At 37.4% G+C, this 20,784-nt stretch overlaps 1 protein-coding gene across 5 annotated transcripts in view; it reads right to left on the bottom strand.

The window, feature by feature from the left end:
• Window positions 1–710: 710 nt before the first annotated feature.
• The window catches only part of LOC121858514, a 53,428-nt gene continuing 33,354 nt past the window's right edge, over window positions 711–20,784 (bottom strand). For 4 of the 5 annotated variants that reach the window (XM_042354982.1, XM_042354986.1, XM_042354983.1 and 1 more), the window contains 6 exons: window positions 12,647–12,796; window positions 11,693–11,818; window positions 9,500–9,667; window positions 7,810–8,104; window positions 5,426–5,643; window positions 711–4,807 (listed from right to left, as the gene is read on the bottom strand). In XM_042354982.1, the coding sequence (XP_042210916.1) occupies window positions 4,175–4,807; window positions 5,426–5,643; window positions 7,810–8,104; window positions 9,500–9,667; window positions 11,693–11,818; window positions 12,647–12,796 (1,590 nt within the window). In that variant the 3' untranslated portion in view covers window positions 711–4,174. The remainder of the gene's footprint in view (window positions 4,808–5,425; window positions 5,644–7,809; window positions 8,105–9,499; window positions 9,668–11,692; window positions 11,819–12,646; window positions 12,797–20,784) is intronic. The other variant, XM_042354985.1, reaches the window with a different exon arrangement.

The raw sequence follows: 20,784 nt of genomic DNA, 5'->3' as shown, positions 1-20,784 counted from the left end.
TAAATATTTTTCAACCTAACGAAACTATTACCCGTTTAGAGGTCGACCCCCAATTTTTTGCCAAATAATTTGGTCTTAAAAACTCGAACTACACACAGGTATATACGGTAAATAAGGACATGGGGGGGCCAGGGTTTTTTATTAGGAGGGGGGGGGGGACAGCAAAGGTACAAGGATTTTTAACATTCACGGGTATCTCTGTTACCTAACCCCCGCGTATGTTAAGGGCCGACTGTAGTAAGCAAAAATCGTGTTACAGCAAACAAGCTTTTGCGTTATACAAATATCGTTCCTCTATTCATAAATCGCGTTAAGAGCAAATTCGCGTTATCAAAACACGCATTATAGCAGAACTCACTGTATATTCAACCAAACTTTCTTTTAACAAACTCCTCATTTGATCTACTTTTGTATTACAGTACAAAATTATGAAGGAAAAGGAGGAGGGAGGCAGAAAGGCTTCAAAATTTCTATCCAGTACATGTTTCGTCAAGTAAATAACCTAGGGTTTCTGATACAGTACAGTAAATTTGCTCCAAAAGGCATCTTTACGGACGGGTCCGACCAATTTAAAAATGAACACCGCGACTCCTGTATTCTCGGTAGGGTCGCCAAAACCCTTCGTCCGTTGTGTGATATTGCCTCGCACAAAATCGTGAAGATACTTTCTGGAGTGAATGTACATGGGTTGCCTCCAAACAAATATTACATGGATTATAACTACTAACTTACATAAGGTAATTCAATAGTAACCAATTCACAAAACAGAACATTGTGTAATTTTACCTGTCACTAAATTACCTTAATACATAACTCACACATGAAAAACAAAATCGAATGTTGGAAACTGATCGACAACACTAAAAACATGTTCAAATACCGAGATAAATTTATTTGTTTCCATTTGTACGTACCAGGCATCACAACGAACCTTTCAACATGGGAGAGAAAAGTCTGGATACAAAACAATTGCAAACATTAACTATATCCTACAAAGAAGTACAGAGTTAAATGATCATTGGGACAAAAAAAAAGAAAAAGAAAAAAAAAAGAAAAAAAAATATTCTACCCAATCATTCTAGTGGACTTGTACATGTCTTATACCCAGTACACCACCCAACACTATACACTAACACCTCAAACGAGCTTGATTCACCGAACAATTCTCTTTGTCTACGTCACAGTGGACTAGCCATCTATAAGCTCTCACTTAGCTGTCTGGATATCTGTATACAATCTTCTAACATACAATAATAATAATAAAAAAATCTCTAATGCAAAATAATCCAACGCAAGCTAACACACGGTTGCCAACTCCTGTGTGCTGGTTATTTGTTATTTAACTGGCAAAGCATCACACGTTCAGAGCATACCAATAACTATTGACAATAAATCTGCTCCAAAGAATATGTCTAACATCAAACAAGCTATTCATAATGAGCAATTAAACCAAATAATAAAATCTACATAAAAATGAAAATCAATAAGGGGCAATACACATTAATTTTTACACCTTTTTGATTTCTTTGGAATAAAGAAATGCTGTTTGTTTAAATTTATAAGTTCATTTGTGTGTGGCACAAGACGAGGCGTCGCCTTTTGCATAAGTGATCGTGTGTGCACACGCGTACAGATCGTGAACCAGGCATGGAGATACTCATACACACACACATACACCTCCATATGTGAGTGCAAAAATAAGTTCTTAATTTTACTCATTAAACAGGAACATGAATTGTGAACAGGAGTTTTGAAACCACACAGAACCTTTAAGACCAGCTTTAAATAATAACACCTATTACTGAACTGTTAGTTAGTTACAGTTAAAAGATACCAAGTAGAATAAGACTCCTTATATCCTATCAACTAACTGATCAGTAGAGCTTCAGCATTATGCATCTGGTCTGCCAAATATCTCACATTAGCCTTGTTACAGTTTGTTTGTCTTTGGAAAGTATCTATTGATGGGAAATTTTCCCCATGACCAATGTTAAGACATGATCCAAATGAGTGCATTTATACCCCTCTTGCTTGGAATGTGAGCTACACTGTCAGCTTGTGATGCAGCAGCAAAATTCCTACAAAAGTGAAGAATTAAAAAGGATTCCTTGGTCTCATGAGCTGAAGTAGCAAAGTGGTAACAATCAATACAAGTCAACATATAAACAACAAATATGAATGCACAACTACAAACACAGTGCACCATACATGCAAACCCATGCTTGATAATAAGTCTTAAACTATGGGATCAGTAAAACACTTAATTCCCAATAAAAATATGCTATTCAGGACAACATATGGTAAGTTCAGTAATTACAAATTATGCTACGTGTACCATGGTGATTACTGTACTTTATATAACAAGACAACTCCGGCCATGGTAGTAGCTGCTGGTATTTGCCCCCACTGACATCTTTCCATACTTTGTGTGTGTGTGTGTTTTAAAACATGGAGAACCTGCAGTAACATGATGGCAGTTCTCAAAGAATAAATTAATATACGGTACAAAAAAAGTACAGGTTCAGTCAACTTGTGTAACATGATTTAGTCCCACTTAACACTGGAAAAATAAAGAGGTCAAGCTTAAAAGCAGTACTGCCAATCAAATAGATTAAACATCATTAATAGCAGTCCTGCCTATTAATTAAAACAATATTAATAGCAGATGTGCTAGTTAAATTGAATAAATATCAGTATTTGCAGTTCTGCCAATTGTATTAGAACAAACATCATTTTCAAGAAAAATTTGGATGGGTATAGATATGTTTAAACCTTTGAACAGCAAAGAACCATTAAGGATACTATTAAACACTACAGTAAAGTACTAATAAAACAAGACACATCATCCATAGTTGCTTTTCTCTCTCTCTGGTTGGCTATCTATCTACCACATTATATTTTACATTCTACAAGTTTGAAAAATATCCTATTATAGTTACCAGCAATAGTAAACACTGGTATAAAAATCTTTCTGTTAATATAATAATTGGCTTCCTTACATAAGGCACGAACCATTACATGGCCCGTTAGGACATCCATCCTTTAGGCAAATCTTTGGGGTTCGTATATTAAGTTAAAATTGCCACAATCTTTGACCTACTTGTCAAAGGCATGTTGCATTAGCTGCTCAATGCTAGCAGCATCACGTCAAATGCAGACTTTATGGAAATAAGCACAAAATATAGAAGTTGCTAATTGTTGTGTCATGAAATACTTTCCTTAGTACGTGAAGACTCCAAAGAGAGCCCCAGTCACATCTTATACGAGGGTCCAATAAAATAACAAAACCTTGAGAATGCACGTAACATGATTACAGAATACCAGGTCAAATACTGTGAGTCATTCCACAAGTCTTTCAGAGCATCATCACTCTGCTACTGAATTGCACAACTTCCAGTGACCATCATCTTATACACTATGACCTGTTAATGAAAATCATGGCACTCCAACACTTGTTCACACTGAATTACCCCCGTAAGTAAGACAATGCTTTGGGCCTGACTGTACGTACACTTGTGTCGTCCACCAATTCATAAGTTGCTAAGAGATAGGACCACAGGACCAAGTTTTCTAGTAAGTTCTGATGTAAAACTACTGAAGTTCTAATAGATAAAAACATAAAATCCCTTCAGGAGTCTCCTAGCCTTGTACCATTACTTGTACCATAACAAACTCTATGGCGTGAGGATAATGCCTCTGAGCTTCATCTTGTCACATTTTGAGCCCAACCTTAAAAAATCAATACATAAACTTTGCATTAATCTATTCTAAATTACTTGCCAACAATCAAACACTTCAAGAAACACTCAACAAACTAGTAGCAATACACCTAATCAAAAACACTCACTTTTGATCACGTCCCACACTTCGTCCCCATTTCTTCAGTTATCACGTTTGGTTATGAAAATGCCTTACATTTTTGTCATGCAAAATTCCAACACGGAAGTCCAATAGCCCTCTGCTTTACACATCTTTATACGCGATGGCGAGGAAGCTACTTAACACTCCATCCAACACAATGTAAGTTTGAAACTGTTGAGCTGTACACTTGCTCTATAACCATAATTTGACCTTAAAGCTCACACATAAAATACTTTTAAATCAAGAGAAACTATTAAAAGATATTTGTGCCAGGATACTTCGAGTCAGAAGATAAAATGCTCAAGTGTATAATCTAGGAGGCATCAGCATATAAATTGTTGGAATCATCCTCAACTATAGACTGGAAGGTTTCCATAGATTGTTGCGAAGTCTCCTGCTGTTCTTCTGCCACCTGGCCTTCTACGGTTTCATCTGTACTCATTTCCTGCAATCCCAGAATTTGTTGTTCCGAGGATCTTGTCTCGTTATTGGTGTCATCAATAATTTCGGGCTCTTCGTTATCTTCCTTCTCCCCGTTGACCTCGGTCTCGACTCGTGCGTTCACCACCAATGTCTCCATGTTACTGTCGTCGCTAGCTTGTCCACCGCCATTGTCGGGTGGGTTGGAGTCTTCGCCAACAAGATCAACCGAGGATGCATTGGCAGAATTTGAATCTTCACTGTGGTTAGTTGTTACATTCATGTTGAAGGAGCTGTCAGAGTTGTTTGGGTCTGTGCCGAGGAGAAGTGCCACACGACTCTTGTTCTTCCCGTTGTCAGTGAGGTGAGCGAAGAAGGTGTTGGTGTCCACGCCGAGTCTGACTGCTGCTGCCGTAAGTGAGAGTTCTTTATTCAGAACGCGCTGGATCAGTTCCTGGGCTCGTGATTCTTCCCATATGGAGCGTTCCTTTTGTGCCGAGTTTCCACTACGTCCTTGCTTGTTGACCTAGAACAAAATGAGGCGATAAAAGCTAAGCGTCAACATCAATTCCATATGACAAGCTAAGCACCTTTAACTCTTTTGAGAATCTCCTTTCAAAGGTGAAGTTCATATATCAAATTGTTTTCACAACGTTTACCAATAAGCATTAAGCCATTCCCTGTACAGTATTTTACACCATAAAATGAATGCATCAAATGTCTAACTCTGTAAGTCTAGTGATGCAGCCTTAACACAATTCTTCCTAATACTAAACTCCTTTGAGGATTAACCCCTGCATACATAAATATGTGAGCCTTTTAGATGGAAAACAACAGAATATACAAAGGACACAAACTAACATACACAGAAAATCTTGGCATTTCAACCTATTTGATATTACGTTAATGTGAAATAGCCCCGCCCTCTATCTCTCGTATTAACTTATGATTGGCCAGCTAGAAAAAAATCAAAGAAAGCTGTAGATTAACTAAAATTTTCTTCCGCAGAAGATACTGCCACATTATCCAATTACATAACCATACATCATATTGCTGTGTGGGGCAAGTGTGACATTTCCATAATGAAAAGACTATAGATAAACACAACTTTCTCTACTATGCCCAAACTACAAATTGAACTGACCCACGCATGTTTGAGATAGCCAAACACCTCACGATATCGTCCATACAGAGTTCCATAAGACACCCCCAGGAGCTCAGCAGCGCTCTTCATGTCTATCTCTTTGTTCTTGATTCCTTCAAGAATGCGACGGACGGAGGACTCTTCCCAAAACTGCTGCCGGGTCCGGAATCCCAAATAGTCGTTCAGTTTAAAGATGGTGAATGATTTCAAGAAGTCAGCTGTAAAGAAAAAATAAGAATTACACATAATGACTTGTAAGCATAAATCAGCAGCGGAGTAAGCACCTTACTCTCCCACAGCCATGAGGTTACCAGGATAGGTTTGGTATGTGGTAGAAAGTGTACATTTTAAAACCGATATTACGATGAAGCTGGATGCCGAGTATGAGTGGGGACTGTGTGAGACTAGTAGTGTGAAAGTCTCCCCTACGATCCACTAATATTGTAAAAGTAAATTACCATATAACAGCATTAATCAACAAAAATACTTGAAATTGTGTTCTTACACTTTATGATGCTCTGCAAAATAAAACACACCTTTGTTATGTGTTTCTGGCAAGACTGAAAAGACACCTGCTATTGAAAATTGGATCTGAAACCAATATGCAAAATCCTTTACTTGTCAGGAGTGTTTGAAAGATGGTGGTGCCAAGTCATGAAATGTGACATTCTGAGAGAGAATATTAACAGATCAGTTCCAAATTATCATGAACCACACTAAAGGTAGGAAAACTCGGATTACAGTGCTGGTAATGTTTATGTATTGGAGTGCGGAGTGAGAAAAAAAGAGCGAGATAAGAGAGAGGCTTTAGCCAGACCTAACTATTTACCTTGACAGCTTCAGTGTAAGCTACAGTGATGAAGGATATAAATGCATATATTGACAATGAGAAGGAAGTAGAAGAACTATGGAGGAAATACAAAATATCACAAGTAAATGAAAATAAATCGATAACAATCACAATAATATGTGCTAAAAGATGGTCAGTTAATAGGGGGAGAAAACACATTACAAATTGAAAGATATTCATAACTACTCAAGTGATGGGGGACTGGAGATGATGTGGAGAGCTGGTGAGCAGAAGGTTGAACTGTACATAGTGATACAGAGAGACTAAGAGGGGGATCTATGCATGGAGTATCTATTATTGGTTGAGGTAAAATTCAACCAATCAAAGGAGAAATACGTTAATAAATATATCTATGACCGAGATATGAAACTTTCTGAAAATCTTAACCCATCCCTAAAATTTTGAATCGGACAGTGCATCTCAAGGCCAAGTGCACTATAAGACCTTAAGTACCATGGGAGGCAGGTGTGAGGACAAGAGTTCTGAATTGGTTTCTATTTGTGTGACTGGTAAAGTGACTTAGCAGAAGATTAGATATCAGTGTGTGAGGTATGAGCTATGTTACTGATTATAACACTTAAGTCTCCATGGCATGAGTGGGCTGATGCTAATTTATGCAGGGCAAATGAAATGACAGTGTTAGAGAGCCTTACTGTCTGTAGGGCTAAAAATATTTTCAATATTTAACTAGCAACAAATACTATTGGAAATGTATTGTGTGCCAGCAAAACATTTTCGAACAACTGGCACAACTACTCCTGAATGAGCCACTAGTGACCTGTCCAACACCAATTAGTTATGGACAAACAAAAACAGAATGTATCTTTATCTGGTAGTGAAATTTTCCAAACAATAAATATAATAAAGAGATGTGTGAAGAACAGAGTCAGATGTGGGTGTAAATGTTTCATCAAATGGTGTCTATAAGGAAAGAAAAAGGTGTCATTAGCTGATCTACACATGAAATATGGTGATTGTAGTTTTTACAATGCTGTAGAACCTGAGGTGAATATAAAACTGAACATGACCTGTATTTATGCACTGTTACCTAGTCTGAGGAGAAATAATTTAGTATCATCACATCCTCTTGACCACAAAGTATGGAAACTATAATATATTTTGCATTACAGGCATTAGAGAACAAAAAACATACCCCAGCAGGACTTTTTTTCCCCTAGGTGTAAATAGATATCATTAGATGATCATTTACAGAAATCTAGGCACCATAATTATCTTTAATGAAGCAGATCACCATGACTGTGTTCTCAGAGAGGTGACTAGGTATTGTTATATTATGATCACGTACAGTATAGTATGTCTGGTGGTCATTGAGAGTTGCACAATTGTGAACCAGAGCTGCAAACAGAGACCCAGTTTTAATGGGAGTTGATTAAGTACAGATGTCACTAGTTAATTAGCTCCATTACACAAGGTGACGGTATTGTGTTGAATAATTAAATCACATTTATGGATAATATCAGGGAAAAACAGAAAGGACTATAATTTGCGAGATAAAAGTCAAGGGGTAACTCACGCAGTTCTTGCCGTGCGTTAACGGTCAGCTCGTGTGGTATGGGCGTAAGAACATTCTGCATGGAATTGGCTGAAATTTTGTCAGGGGTGTTCACAAAAATGGAACCATGAGGGATCTGGGAAGACTCTTGCTCTTCCTGTTCGTGGCGGGCCATCTTTAACGGCGGCTCGTGGCTTCCTGCAATGCCGCCGCCTCCTCCGCTGCTGCTGCCTCCTCCGTTTCCAACATCGGGACACTCGTGTTCCTGGCTCATGCGCTTCAGGAGGTTCACTCGACGTTCATCGAGGCCGATAGCCTGTGGGAAAATTATTCATAAAGTCTGTGTTTCTTAGATATTCAATACGGTCGACAACACTTCCATTAAATTGTATTGATAAAACAACAACAAAAATAATGTGAGAAATGATCGCTGTACTCCATCTTACAAAAGATAGTTCTAAAACCTCAATCCATCATGATCACAAATTATTCCTGCAAATTCCCTCACCTTAGTCACAACTTGTACAGGTAAGACAACCCCTCGCTATCAACCTATTTATTTTTGTCATATTCCAGGGTCTATAATCACTCCCTCTAAATAAATTATAGGTCAATCTTACCACACTTCCAAGTTATATAATTTCATCTCATCAGCAATGCCTCACTCACAGCTTATATTGTAAAATAAGAAGTTGTGGTGGAACTCTAGTGAGCCAGAGACAGATGCCAACTGAGCCTGTGGAACTGGCAAGGAACTTAGTGTTGCCAAGGCCTGTAGGGTCACATTGTGAAGATATTATAAACACAGTACTGATAGCAATATCAATTGATTACATTAAAACTTACTCCTGTAAAATCAAAGTGCCAGAGTGCCATTCTAGGGTGTTTTGACACAAATTAAGCACTGGCCTCTCTCCCTATTGAGAGGTAGTAACAGAAGGACCTCCAGGTTGGCCTATCACTATACAGTACTATAAATCTCCTTGACACACACACACACACACACTCTACCATCATTGTCTCCTGTATTGTTCAAACCTACCCCTTCCCACAATGTTGGCAGCCTCCCTCTACCCAACCTCTGTACATCCTCCTCTTTACCGACCAAAACATGCAACGTCTGCCACCTCAAGAGAACTTTCCATCGCCCCAACTTTCCTTCAAGTTACCAGTAAGAAAAAGAGAGGCTTGTGTTTTCTTGGTCTCTACCCACCTGTGTTATAATGGGAAGAGGCTGAAGAAAAACAAAATTACATCTTAAATATATTCTTTACAGTAGCAAGAAGCATAAAGAAGCAACGACACAAGATAGTGACACTCAACATTGCAACATGTAACTAAGCAAAGGATGACTTACACACACACACACATAAATGTGTCAGAAAAGAATACATACACTATATGCAGAATGGCTTACATCCCTGATTTTTTTTTTTGTGTGTGTGTGGGGGGGGGGTTGAAATGTTCACATTATTTTTCCTTAATCTTTTTAACTAAATAATGGATATCAAAGTACTTCAAATTCTACCACAAAGGAGAGAAGAATAAGTGAGTGAGAAGGGTCTTACCACAGTTACTTGTGGCCGGTGGTACATGGATGAAAGACCGCATGTCCACCTTTATTCAGGCAAGCAGTGGAAGACAGCTGGACTACATGCATACTGATATGGACAGACCAACAGTTGGAACATAATAAATCCTTTTTACTTACATATGGGTTGAGCAGTGCAGAGAGAGGGGTGACTGCATTAGGCGTAACCATGGGGGCGTTTAGGGCAGTGGTCAGTGGAGAGCTGTTGGGCGGCACCACCATTTGGGGGAGTGTAGCCTGCCGGGAATGTTGTAACATTTCTTGAGAACGGGGGACATGGGGGACAACCTGTAAAAATTGTGTACCATAGAGGGGGGGGGGAGGTGGGGAACTTACCAGCATCGTCACTGAGCTGCTGAGGAACTACTATACACAAAACACTCTTGAACGTACCCACAGTGTTGTGCTGTCTCCTGCTAATCCAACATCTTGAAATCCATTTGTAGAACTATTATACCGACACACACACACACACACACACACTCACGGACATACTCACTTCTGAGGAACCATTATCCACACACATACTCACTGACGACGAACCAACGTCTGAGGAATCACTATCCACACACATGCTCATGGAAGTACCCACAGTGTTGCCTCCTGCTAACACAACATCTGGGAATCTCTCTGTGTGTTACTGTGATCTCCTTCAGCTACTACAGGTACTGGGAGGGGGTGGTGGTCCTGTCAAGTGTTTGTCTATCTTTCTCAAATATACTTGGGGAATATGACACATAAATCAAGGATAAAAGATAAATTGAAAGAAGTGACATTCTGAAGGAGAGACTTTTCCCTCCCATTTTGAAAGGAAGAAAGAAAGAATGAAAAGAAAAAGAAAGAAAAGAAAAAGAAAGAAAGAAGTATTTACCCGTAATTCTAAGAATTCCCTGAAATTTCTTAACCACGTAATTAACTCAAATTAGAAGCAAGCAAATGTATGATATTCAGTAATGGTAATTAAACTTAACCTTTCTGCCTTAATTGTATATACTGATGATGGGGAGAGAGGAATTTGTCTTCGTCTGTCTCTAATCATGAGGAGAGACGAATCTGTCTGTTTGTCCCTAATCATGAGATAGGAATGTCTCTGTCTGTCTGTCTGTCTGTCTGTCTGTCTGTCTGTCTCTCTCTCTCTCTCTCTCTCTCTCTAATCATCAGGAGAGAAATATACATACACACACAAAATACATAAACACTGCATATTTACAACCACAAATACATATACTGTATACACACAAATACATATACACACACAAATACATGAACATTGCACATATACACACACAAATACAGCACACACAGTACAGTAGTAGATGAGGCAGAATACACCTCAGAGGTAAGCTAACTACCATCCTTCTCACCTGGGTAACTTGCTCTATCATACAACTATAACATCATACAGGTTAATGATTTTTCTCATGTATTAATACAGACTTTTTACTCCTGTACGTATATCACAAAAACTAAACCCTCACACACTTTCTTTCCTCTTTACCAATTGGCTACTGTACTGTGCTGAATAAAATCGTCTTCTGTTACCCAAAATAAAATATCATAAGTGACGACTAATGGTGAAGGGGATAAAATATGATAAACAAGAATAAAAAATATAAAGTTTTAAATAATTATCATCATTTTAAATTACTTGTCATTCCAAAATTGTATTATAGAATCTATATTACATGAACATTACTAATAACAATAATATTTGTGGCAATGTCTCCAAAAAACATGGCAGACCTTTCTCCTAATACCAGACTATTATTGCAAGAATCAATTAGCTGTACCATCAGATTCAAAATGGAAGTATTGAAACCCCTTTTATAACTCCATACACAGTATCACAAACTGGTAGTGATTCATATAATAGGTATACTGTATTGCCATCTTAATATAAAACAGTCTGTAACTCTGATATCCAATAAGCTCTAATTTTGAGTCAACGACATGAGAAATTTTTTGATCAGTTTAAAAAAATCTCTTTATGAATCAGCTGCTTCTTCTATCTGGGAGCAAAGTACTATACATGCATGATGTATATACATATATTTTTTAACATATAAACAAAGGTGACCAATCACTGTCAAAAGCAGGACAAGTACAGGCTGGTCACATGAAGTCGGGTAGAGTCTTTATCGGAGACATTCAGTCGGTCACAGGTCAGGCAGAGAAGTCTTATTGGGGTCATTCAATCAGTGAGTTAGTCAGTTGGTAAAAGAAGGTCATGCAGAGAGTCATTTAATCAGTGAATCAGAGCTGGAATTAACTGAGCAGGATTACACAGCTGACACACAACACTCGGACACTCACTCCAAGCCGTAAGATGGGCGGAATTGGGTTGGCGACCTGTGCTGCCACTGGCTGGTCGCCCGACACTTCTGCCAAGCCTTTCACTTTTAGGGTTTCTGCAGTTTTCAGCAGACCAGATAACATGTCCTGAAATACACCAACATGTTATAATACTGTATCTTCATTATACCATTATACATCATCCTTCCTTCCCTCACAGCATAAGTAAATCAAAATTATTATACACCATTTTTAGGGTTGGGTGCAATGTGTAATTCTCTCCCATCTGCTCTACATCATTTTTCCTGCTCAGTTCTACAGTTACATAACAAACCCAACTGGTTCATTCCACTTTTAGAATTTAACCCTTTATTTCTAGCTGTTTCCTCAACTTAATACAACATGCTAATCAGTTATGACCTCGCTAATCAAAGCAGTTCACAATAATTTAGCATCTACCCATTCACATCCAACATGACCCATTCTAAGCTACAAACCTGTTCTGTAATCCAACAAAGTCCACCTCATTCTGATAAGTCAGAATTCTTTAACTATGTAATTGTGTACCTAATGTAAAGTACTGTATCAACAAAGTAAATTAATAAAGTCATCTTGAATGTCTTATTATGTGACTTTATTCATTCCATTAATAACTGTATTCTTTTCATCACTTGCATAAATAATTGTTGCAAACCCACCCAGTCTCTCCTCACACCCAGAGTAGAGTCAAATGGAGTAATTTATCTACAGAGCCTCACTTTATTCACACAACTCCCCTCCGAGGTGATAGCCAAGACAAGAGAACCTCCAGGCCACACAATTTATATCAACAACAAGAGACATGTCTCAAGAACCATTTATATCATAACAGTATATTCAATTACCCGTACATGCAAAATGATTTCTATAGCCTTACTATACATAAACACATACAGTATATACAGTACACAATTTATTAATTATTGCAGTAGCTACCTGAGTTATGTTTATTTCTCCACGATACATGAAGTTGACCAGCTGAGACACGTGGGTGAACTTCATATCCTTCAAGATAATGATCGGGGACTTGTCTGGATGCTCCTCAAATAATTGCTCGAAGTAACTGCTGCATGCTGACAACACCACCTGAAAGATACATCCATGATATACCTGATTTGACTTACAAACACACATACATTACATAAATAAATACAGGTTGACAATCCCTTATCCGAAATCCTTGGGGCCAGAGGCATTTCGGATTTCGGAATTTTTCGGTTATCATAATGGTTAGGGTATTTTTTTTATTTTTTATTTTTTTTTTTTTTTTGTTATAGCCCACCCGGGCACAAGTCACTGATCCACATTGGGGCCTAGGGGGCAAACATATAATACTAATACTAATAATAATAATAATAATAATAATTCATAGGTCTAGGTCGTGTTTCTCACTTTTTATCTTTTTTCATTCTTGTATTTCTTTATTATTATTTTTTTAATACAGTATTATTGTTATTATTTATTATAAATTTTATTATTATATTTTATTATTATTATTATTTTATTTTGGTGTATTTTTTTATTAAAAATTTTATTTACTATGAATAATTATTATTATTATAATTAGTATTACTATTACATCTTCGCCCCCTAGGCCCCGATGTGGGTCAGTGATCTATGCCTGGGTGGGCTAATCCCTGTTAAAAAAAATATATATATTGCTCCACAAAAAAACTTTCGGTTTTCAGAGCTTTTCGGTTTTCGGAATTTCGGATAAAGGGTTGTCAACCTGTATATATATTATCTAAATAAAATACCACAATATTGACAAGTGACAAGCCAAGAGGAATGGCAGGGTTGTTAATAACGATAACTTTTACCACCACCTGGTAATTCAGGATCTGTTTTCACCCAACAACAAATTCAGTAACAAAGATAAACAATTTGATGGATGAGAGTAAGAGAAGAGTGATCTGAAATATACTGATCCCCCTCCCCTTTTCATCCTGCATTCTAGAGACAGTTCACCCTTTTGTCCTACATTCTAGAAGCAGCAACTCTATTCAGTTAGGCTTGTGTTAAATGCTGTATAAAGACCAACTCATCCAGTCATATCAGGGTTTATGAAGAAAGTTCCTATCTTGACTCAACGAACCACCAGGTACACCAGGATGAACCTCAGTGTCAGTTGGATTGACTCCCAACTACTCAGTCATAAGCCTGGATCCCAACCATCAGTTCACACATTTTCTTGCTGACACAGAACCCATCAATAAGTGTTTCCAGACCATTTGTCTCTTTCCCTTGGTCATAAAGTGAGATACTACACTGTGGTTTTTTATTCTTTGTAACGGACATCACTGGAATACATAATGGTTTGGTTGGCTATCATTGGTCGAATTGCTTTACTGTTTACCATTGTTTGGACATTACCGGGTATACTCGCACTGTCAAGATAAACTGTTAATTGTATACCTGGACTGTCACGTACACTATATATACCTACTTTGTCTATGTGCATGCTGAACTGTATACGGCACCTGCATTTTTTATATATATGCTGAACCAACTGTAAATGTGTATAATTATATCACTGAATAAATACTGCATCTATCTATATACAGTGGCTAAGGGTCAATCAGCAAGTAACCTGCAAGATTTCAAACCAACTATGAGAGATGAAGGTCTTGAGTAGAGAGAGCCAACCAAAGCACCACAACTACTGAATATGGTAAACACTTTAAAACACACACATGCAACCCATAAAGACTCCCCACCACCACAGTCTGAGGAGAGATTTGTCACTCGGTGAATCAAGCTTCTCAATCAGAGCAAATAGTTCCATAAAAAGGGCCTTAAACCTTAACTACTTCACTATCAGGATGCCATTTTTAATACAGTAGTTTATTTAACCAAATGCCAGACGATTCTTTTCAGATCAGCCGTAAACCGGTACACATGGGATTAAACGCCGGCCATCATCAGTGTAAGTTAGCTTTACAGACAGCAGCCACCATTGGTGTAATCTCCATGTTCTTTGTGTTCCATTTTTGCAAATATGGAATGGAATAGGGAATCCTTAGCTGCCAATTATAGGTGAAAAGCATCAAAACGAAAATAGCATGAGTGCATCTCATATAAAATGACCAATATAAAAATCACTTTCACTAAAACTCTATGATCAATTTAGATAAAAGGAATCATTAATATATAACAAAATATTATATAACTGTTATATTTAGCCCATTATATATAACTGCTGCTATGAAGAGTAAAATTCGACGGTACGATAAATTATGAATGGGAAGGCCATAAAATATCTATCAGTATACAGCCTAGGGTGTTCATAAATTATCTGACCCTGTCTAAAAATTAACAACATCAAAAGCGTTAATAAAACAGGTGAATGTTCTACCTGTAATATTTTTAAGGTTATTAAATTCTGAAATGGGTCAGATCCTAATATATGGAGACCCTGTACTGAATGTCTTTCAGCAATATTTACCTGAACCTCTCATTAATGCATATATTAAATAAAAGTAGCACGCACGCACGCACGCACGCACGCACGCACACACACACGCACACACACGCACACACACACACACACGCACACACACACACACACACACACACACACACACACATTACACTCTCATATTATATAATTTTTGGTCCAATAATCCATTCTCTTTAGCTATCTCCACCACTTCCCTTTATACACTAAATCTCCACCAACTAAAGTAGTGTGAAGGAGTACAGTACTATTACCATATCTGCTTGACATGATACCCACGGCATTGTGGATTATGGCTACGGGTCATCTCTCTTCCTTCAGTAACTCTTTATCTCTGTCACTATAGTAATTTATAATGACAAAATAAAGGGTGTTGTGAAACATCTCTTTCACTTCAATAATAATAATAGTACGGGGGTTATAGTAATAATATTAATAGTAGTAGTAATAATATTTAATTTAAGGTAATAAAATGGCGGCGAAGGTGTGGCTATTGGGGGAGGCTGGAGGCGATTTTATTAAAAAAATAAAAATACTACTAATAATAATAATAATAAAAGGGTGTTTGCTAATTCAAAATCATCTCACAAACTGGAGCTTGAGAGAGAGAGAGAATTAAAGCCTTGGTTTTATGGTGTTGTAACTTGTAATTAACATCATGTTGGCTTATTTATACATGTGCAATCTTTAATGTCTCATGGGTCACCCACCATAGGAAAATTAATGGCCTCTTTTTTTTCAGGTGAGAGAATCATAACAAATCAACGAAGGTGACGGAGAAATTGACGCCGAGGTAAAATATTCACGTATGGAGAACCAGATGCTAGACACACCCATATGCCTTGTCTCTTACTGTACACTCTCTTGCATGTGATTGGTGCGTAGTATCTGGCTCTCCGTACATGAATATTAAACTAACTCTTTTACTTAGTGTTAATTTTTGTATTATTCCTACACCAAAAAAAAAAAAGTGAGAGAAAGAGATATAATTTTCTCATGATGAGTGACCTATGAGACATCCTGTACAACAGAAAAATGACATCATCTTTAACATATATGTACAATCTCTGCAGTAAAGAAATCCATTGTACTGAACAGCAACACAACAAGTGGGATGGGTTGCTTGACAGTGATATACAGTACATACAGTTTATTCTGATTCCAATACAATTTCTTTCTTCTGATTATTTAAATTACTGTAATTCCCAAACCACAGTATAGTATTCTGGCCAACAAGGTTCATTACACTTGCTGCTCATGTCAAGGTTAACTGAGAGAGTGTGTGTGTATATGTGTGTGTGTAAATGAGAAAAAATTTATAAGCAGACACCCGTAAACTTGGACTCAAGTGATATGGTAATAAAGTTAGTTAGTTATATACAGTATTTTGTTGAGCTTAAATTATTTCATTAGTTTAGTGGTGATATATACGTACTTAAAAATTCTATCATCGTGAGGTTCAATCTATATTACCGGGTGTCTTGTCATATATAGATACAGGAACAGTATAGCTATAATCACATATATCTCTCAGATCTATAATAACACATCTCTCATATATATAATCATTACTGCTCTTAAACCAACTGTTATATTATAAGCTTTACCACAGCAGCTCATTCATCATTAAGCTGAGGGATTCCTGGGCTTCAAACACAAGAGGGAAGAAAATGAAGCTTGCCCGAGGTTGTGTAAGTTTCACCACCACCAGTTTCTTTCTTCTGGGCGAGGTGACTGTGTTTCATCAGCTGAATACTAATTTATCTGGTTATTGTAGTGTTGTATTATTGTATAACCATAGTCATACAACACAATATATATCATACACCATACAGAACAGTCATTAATCATACATAACACACTACATACTATACAGTACAGCATATACAGTACCATACACACACTGTTTATACTGTACTGTAATACGAATGCTGTGTGCCATGTGTCAGTCACTTCTCGTCCACCAAACATATCACAGTGACCAAGTTTACAGACAGGTAATTCAAGTACACTATTATTAGACAACAACGACCATCAAGCTCAGTGGCTGTAATGTGTTGCTTTATTAAAGTTTGACCTTATACAAAAAAGGTCAACATTTGTTAATGCCTACACTGATGCCATTTCCTACTATGAAGATGACAGTGATGCCAGAAGTATAGAATAAGTTGGTTTGTGTCTTTGTGATGGTCGGCTAAATGCGATGAATCAGCCGCAAGAACTGATTATTACATGAAGATTAGTCACCCACTAGCTTATTTCACCCGATGATTAGATATAGTTATACTACCTGGAGGGGTTAGGTTAGCATTAGGTTGGTGAATCTTCTGCTGAAATAAATGTAAATTATGACCCCACATTGTGTGACATGTTAAGTGTATGAAAGATGTTGAGAATTGTGCCAAATTACTATATAAACTACAAGACTGACAATGAACAACCATATGAAATTAATGATAAAAGTTTTAATGTGATTTACTATTTCCCAATCTGTCAATCGATCATCTTGACTTTTCTATCTCCTTGGGTGATGTTGATCAAGGAGTAAATAATTCTCAAAGAAGGTAAATAATACGAAGAATTGTGCTAAAGAAGAGTTGAAACAGACAGGAAGGGTCGGAGGTTTCAAGCGGAATTACTGAATCTCTTATTAGCAGAATTTGATCACACAATTACCCAAGATGAAAATAACACCAACAGAATCACCATTTTCCTCTTTAATCTACCTCATCTATCTCATTCTTTAAATCCAAACCCGTTAAAACTAAATTACCGGTAAGGTAAAATGGGTGAAATCTGATAAATTGAAAGCTCAGTAAGTGCTTAGTATCCCATTCACTACAGTTATTCCACTTTTAATATTACACTTAAATAATGCCGGATGACTTTATTCAGCTCAGAGAAGACACCACACACAAGGAGTTAACAGTCCAAACATTCTCACAAAACCCTACACTTGACATGAGGGATACTGTACTGAAATTGTATAATTATATGTAAATCAAATCACACAAATGCTCTCTCTCTCTTTCTCTCTTTCATCAACTTTCCAAACCACTCGTTGCCATTCACCCCACAAGACATTTGTTTCTCGGGGATACACTTCCACAGAGCCGCACGACTGTCACATGAATGTATTTATATCTACCTCCACCTCTACTGGGGATATTGTATGTAGTTCTTCCTTCCTCATAATTGCACACTCATCCTAGCAGGGTAGAACAGAAACATGAAATCAGGAGGCTCTCAACACCTCTGCACTACAGTATCTCCATCACGTCACAAAAAAATTCAAGTTAGTTTATAAGCCAAACACTTGATGGACAGACACATACATAATATAACAGTTCATCCCAATTTCAACAGGAGCATAAAATAGTAGGATGCTTGTAAAATATGTATGTCCCTGATCAGTCCAAATACAGTTATCAAAAGTAAAAACAATTATCCAACAAAAACTGTATTACAATATGTAAGTCTATTTTCCACCAAACTGTTGCCCAAATGCTTCAGCAACATTCATGGAAAACTGTAGTTGCACTCACTCAATGCCCAGACAGGATGGATGGATAGACAGATAGATAGAAGATGGACAAACAAGACAGATCAAACATTCCATGCCTCCAGTTTTTCAAAATTTCATACTTCTAATTTTGGCCACAAAAGATTAGAAATTCTCTTACATATTTTCAGAACTACATTCAGTAACTTACCTACAAAATGTTTGAATATAATATTTTTTTTTTGAGGCCAGAGACTGTCAATAAAGCTGAGAATGCTACTTGTCAAGGCGTTATATGAACGAAGGGTTAAGAACGGAACCCTTTTGCATGTCGTAGTTGTGAAATACAGATGTCTGGCATTTACAAAGGATCGATTTGCGAATATTTATATGGAATGGAACCCTTATGGAAAGTGGGGGAAGCCCGTATGGTACTCTGATTGGCTTTCTTATTTCCAATCCAGAATCATAGTACAGTATAGATCATTTTCACAACCAGTGTGCCGTATCTACAAAACATTGAGAAAAATTGACAAATATCGAAACTTTAAGCACTATTGAACAAATTAGAACTTTAAACATAATACTGTACTGTATTGAACAAATTGCCTGACACCATACTTGGGGCACCTTTCCCTAATATACAGTATATCCAACAGGTCATGACAAAGCAACAGAGAACAAAACAATGCCTAGTAAACTGGTAGTTGGTGAAATCTTGAAAATAATGTTAAACAATGCTGTAAATACTAAGGGAATCAGTTACTTTGATAGTCTACACATTGCTGATACTGTATGTATAAATGCGTTACTGTGACATCCTCAACACAACATATGTGGATTTCTTTAAAACTTTGGATCAGGCAGATGTTGGTCCACACAGACTGGCTGTGATGCACATAGTCAATTTTCACAGATACAACAAGCAAATCAAGTGCCATTAACTTAAAAAAATGAGAGAAGAGAAAGTAGAAGAGAATAGAGAGAGAGAACTCACCAACAATTAAATTATCTCTAATTAAACAAAAAACAAAGAGTGGTGGTGTGTTAACTGTATATCTCCATATAACAAACGCACATAAAGTGCACTCCGGCCCGTATCATCATTGGGTATGACTTTGCTTGGGAGATTGGTATCCCCGCATCCCCTGAGCAACGCTCTTGTGCATTATGCAGAAGACCCGACAGCAGCACCCTTATCCACTACCTCCTAAGATGTTCCCACACACAACGCTTCCGTGACGCCTGCTGGACCACCACTCCACGACCCCCTGACGGAGACAAGATGATCCTCCCCATACTGGCCAGATATTTTGTAAATAATATTGATTATGTGTTAAAGGAATATCCTTCCTTCCTTCCTTAGGCTTTAGTAAGCCCCTTTATAATATGTATACTGTATATACTTGTCACACTTGCCAGATGCTTCTGGTGTCATTGTACAGGGGTACCTAGTGACAGCACTAGGATCCCGCTTCCTCTATCAAGGAATAAACAATTGAAATTGAAAAAAAAGTGCACTCCAAATGATAAAACAACCGGAAAAATTAAAACAAAAAACTACAGTAAATATTCCTGGGTGATAACAATGGGGGGAGGGTGTCTGGGAGCAGTGGGTGTCATCTGATGTTGTAAGCAATGCTGTTTAATACCCGTGGAAAAGTGAATCTTATGTGTTATAAATATTACAGTCGGTGAGTTATAAGGAGCCAAGAAATTTGTTACTGTAATTACATCACTCCCCCTTTTCCTCAATCAGAGTTCCGCTGTTGTACACTGGTCGATTTACGCGTCTTTGTAACATTGACTGATCTATCAGTACTTTATAAAAATTTAATCACATACAGGTATTTTGTACTGATCTAGGTGATTCTTGGTTAATGAACTAATTATTTATCCAGGGATATAGATATCATAGTATGGTACCATATGTTTGTGTGGATCTCAGTTCACAAAGACCATATTAGATGGCTTATTGTAGAGTCCACTCAGTGCTGCTCTTGTCCTCTCTCATCAACTAGACCCTGTCTGGCTATATCTTGGTGTTGGATTTGATGGCTATTTCACCTTTTGGCTATTTTGGCCAAGGCTATATCACAGTCTGGCTAAATCACC

This window comes from Homarus americanus, unplaced genomic scaffold (genome assembly GCF_018991925.1).
Source record: "Homarus americanus isolate GMGI-L3 unplaced genomic scaffold, GMGI_Hamer_2.0 scaffold47293, whole genome shotgun sequence".
Lineage (NCBI taxonomy): Eukaryota > Metazoa > Arthropoda > Malacostraca > Decapoda > Nephropidae > Homarus > Homarus americanus.
Note: the sequence above shows the minus strand (reverse complement) of the source record. Positions and strands in the feature narration are given on the sequence as shown.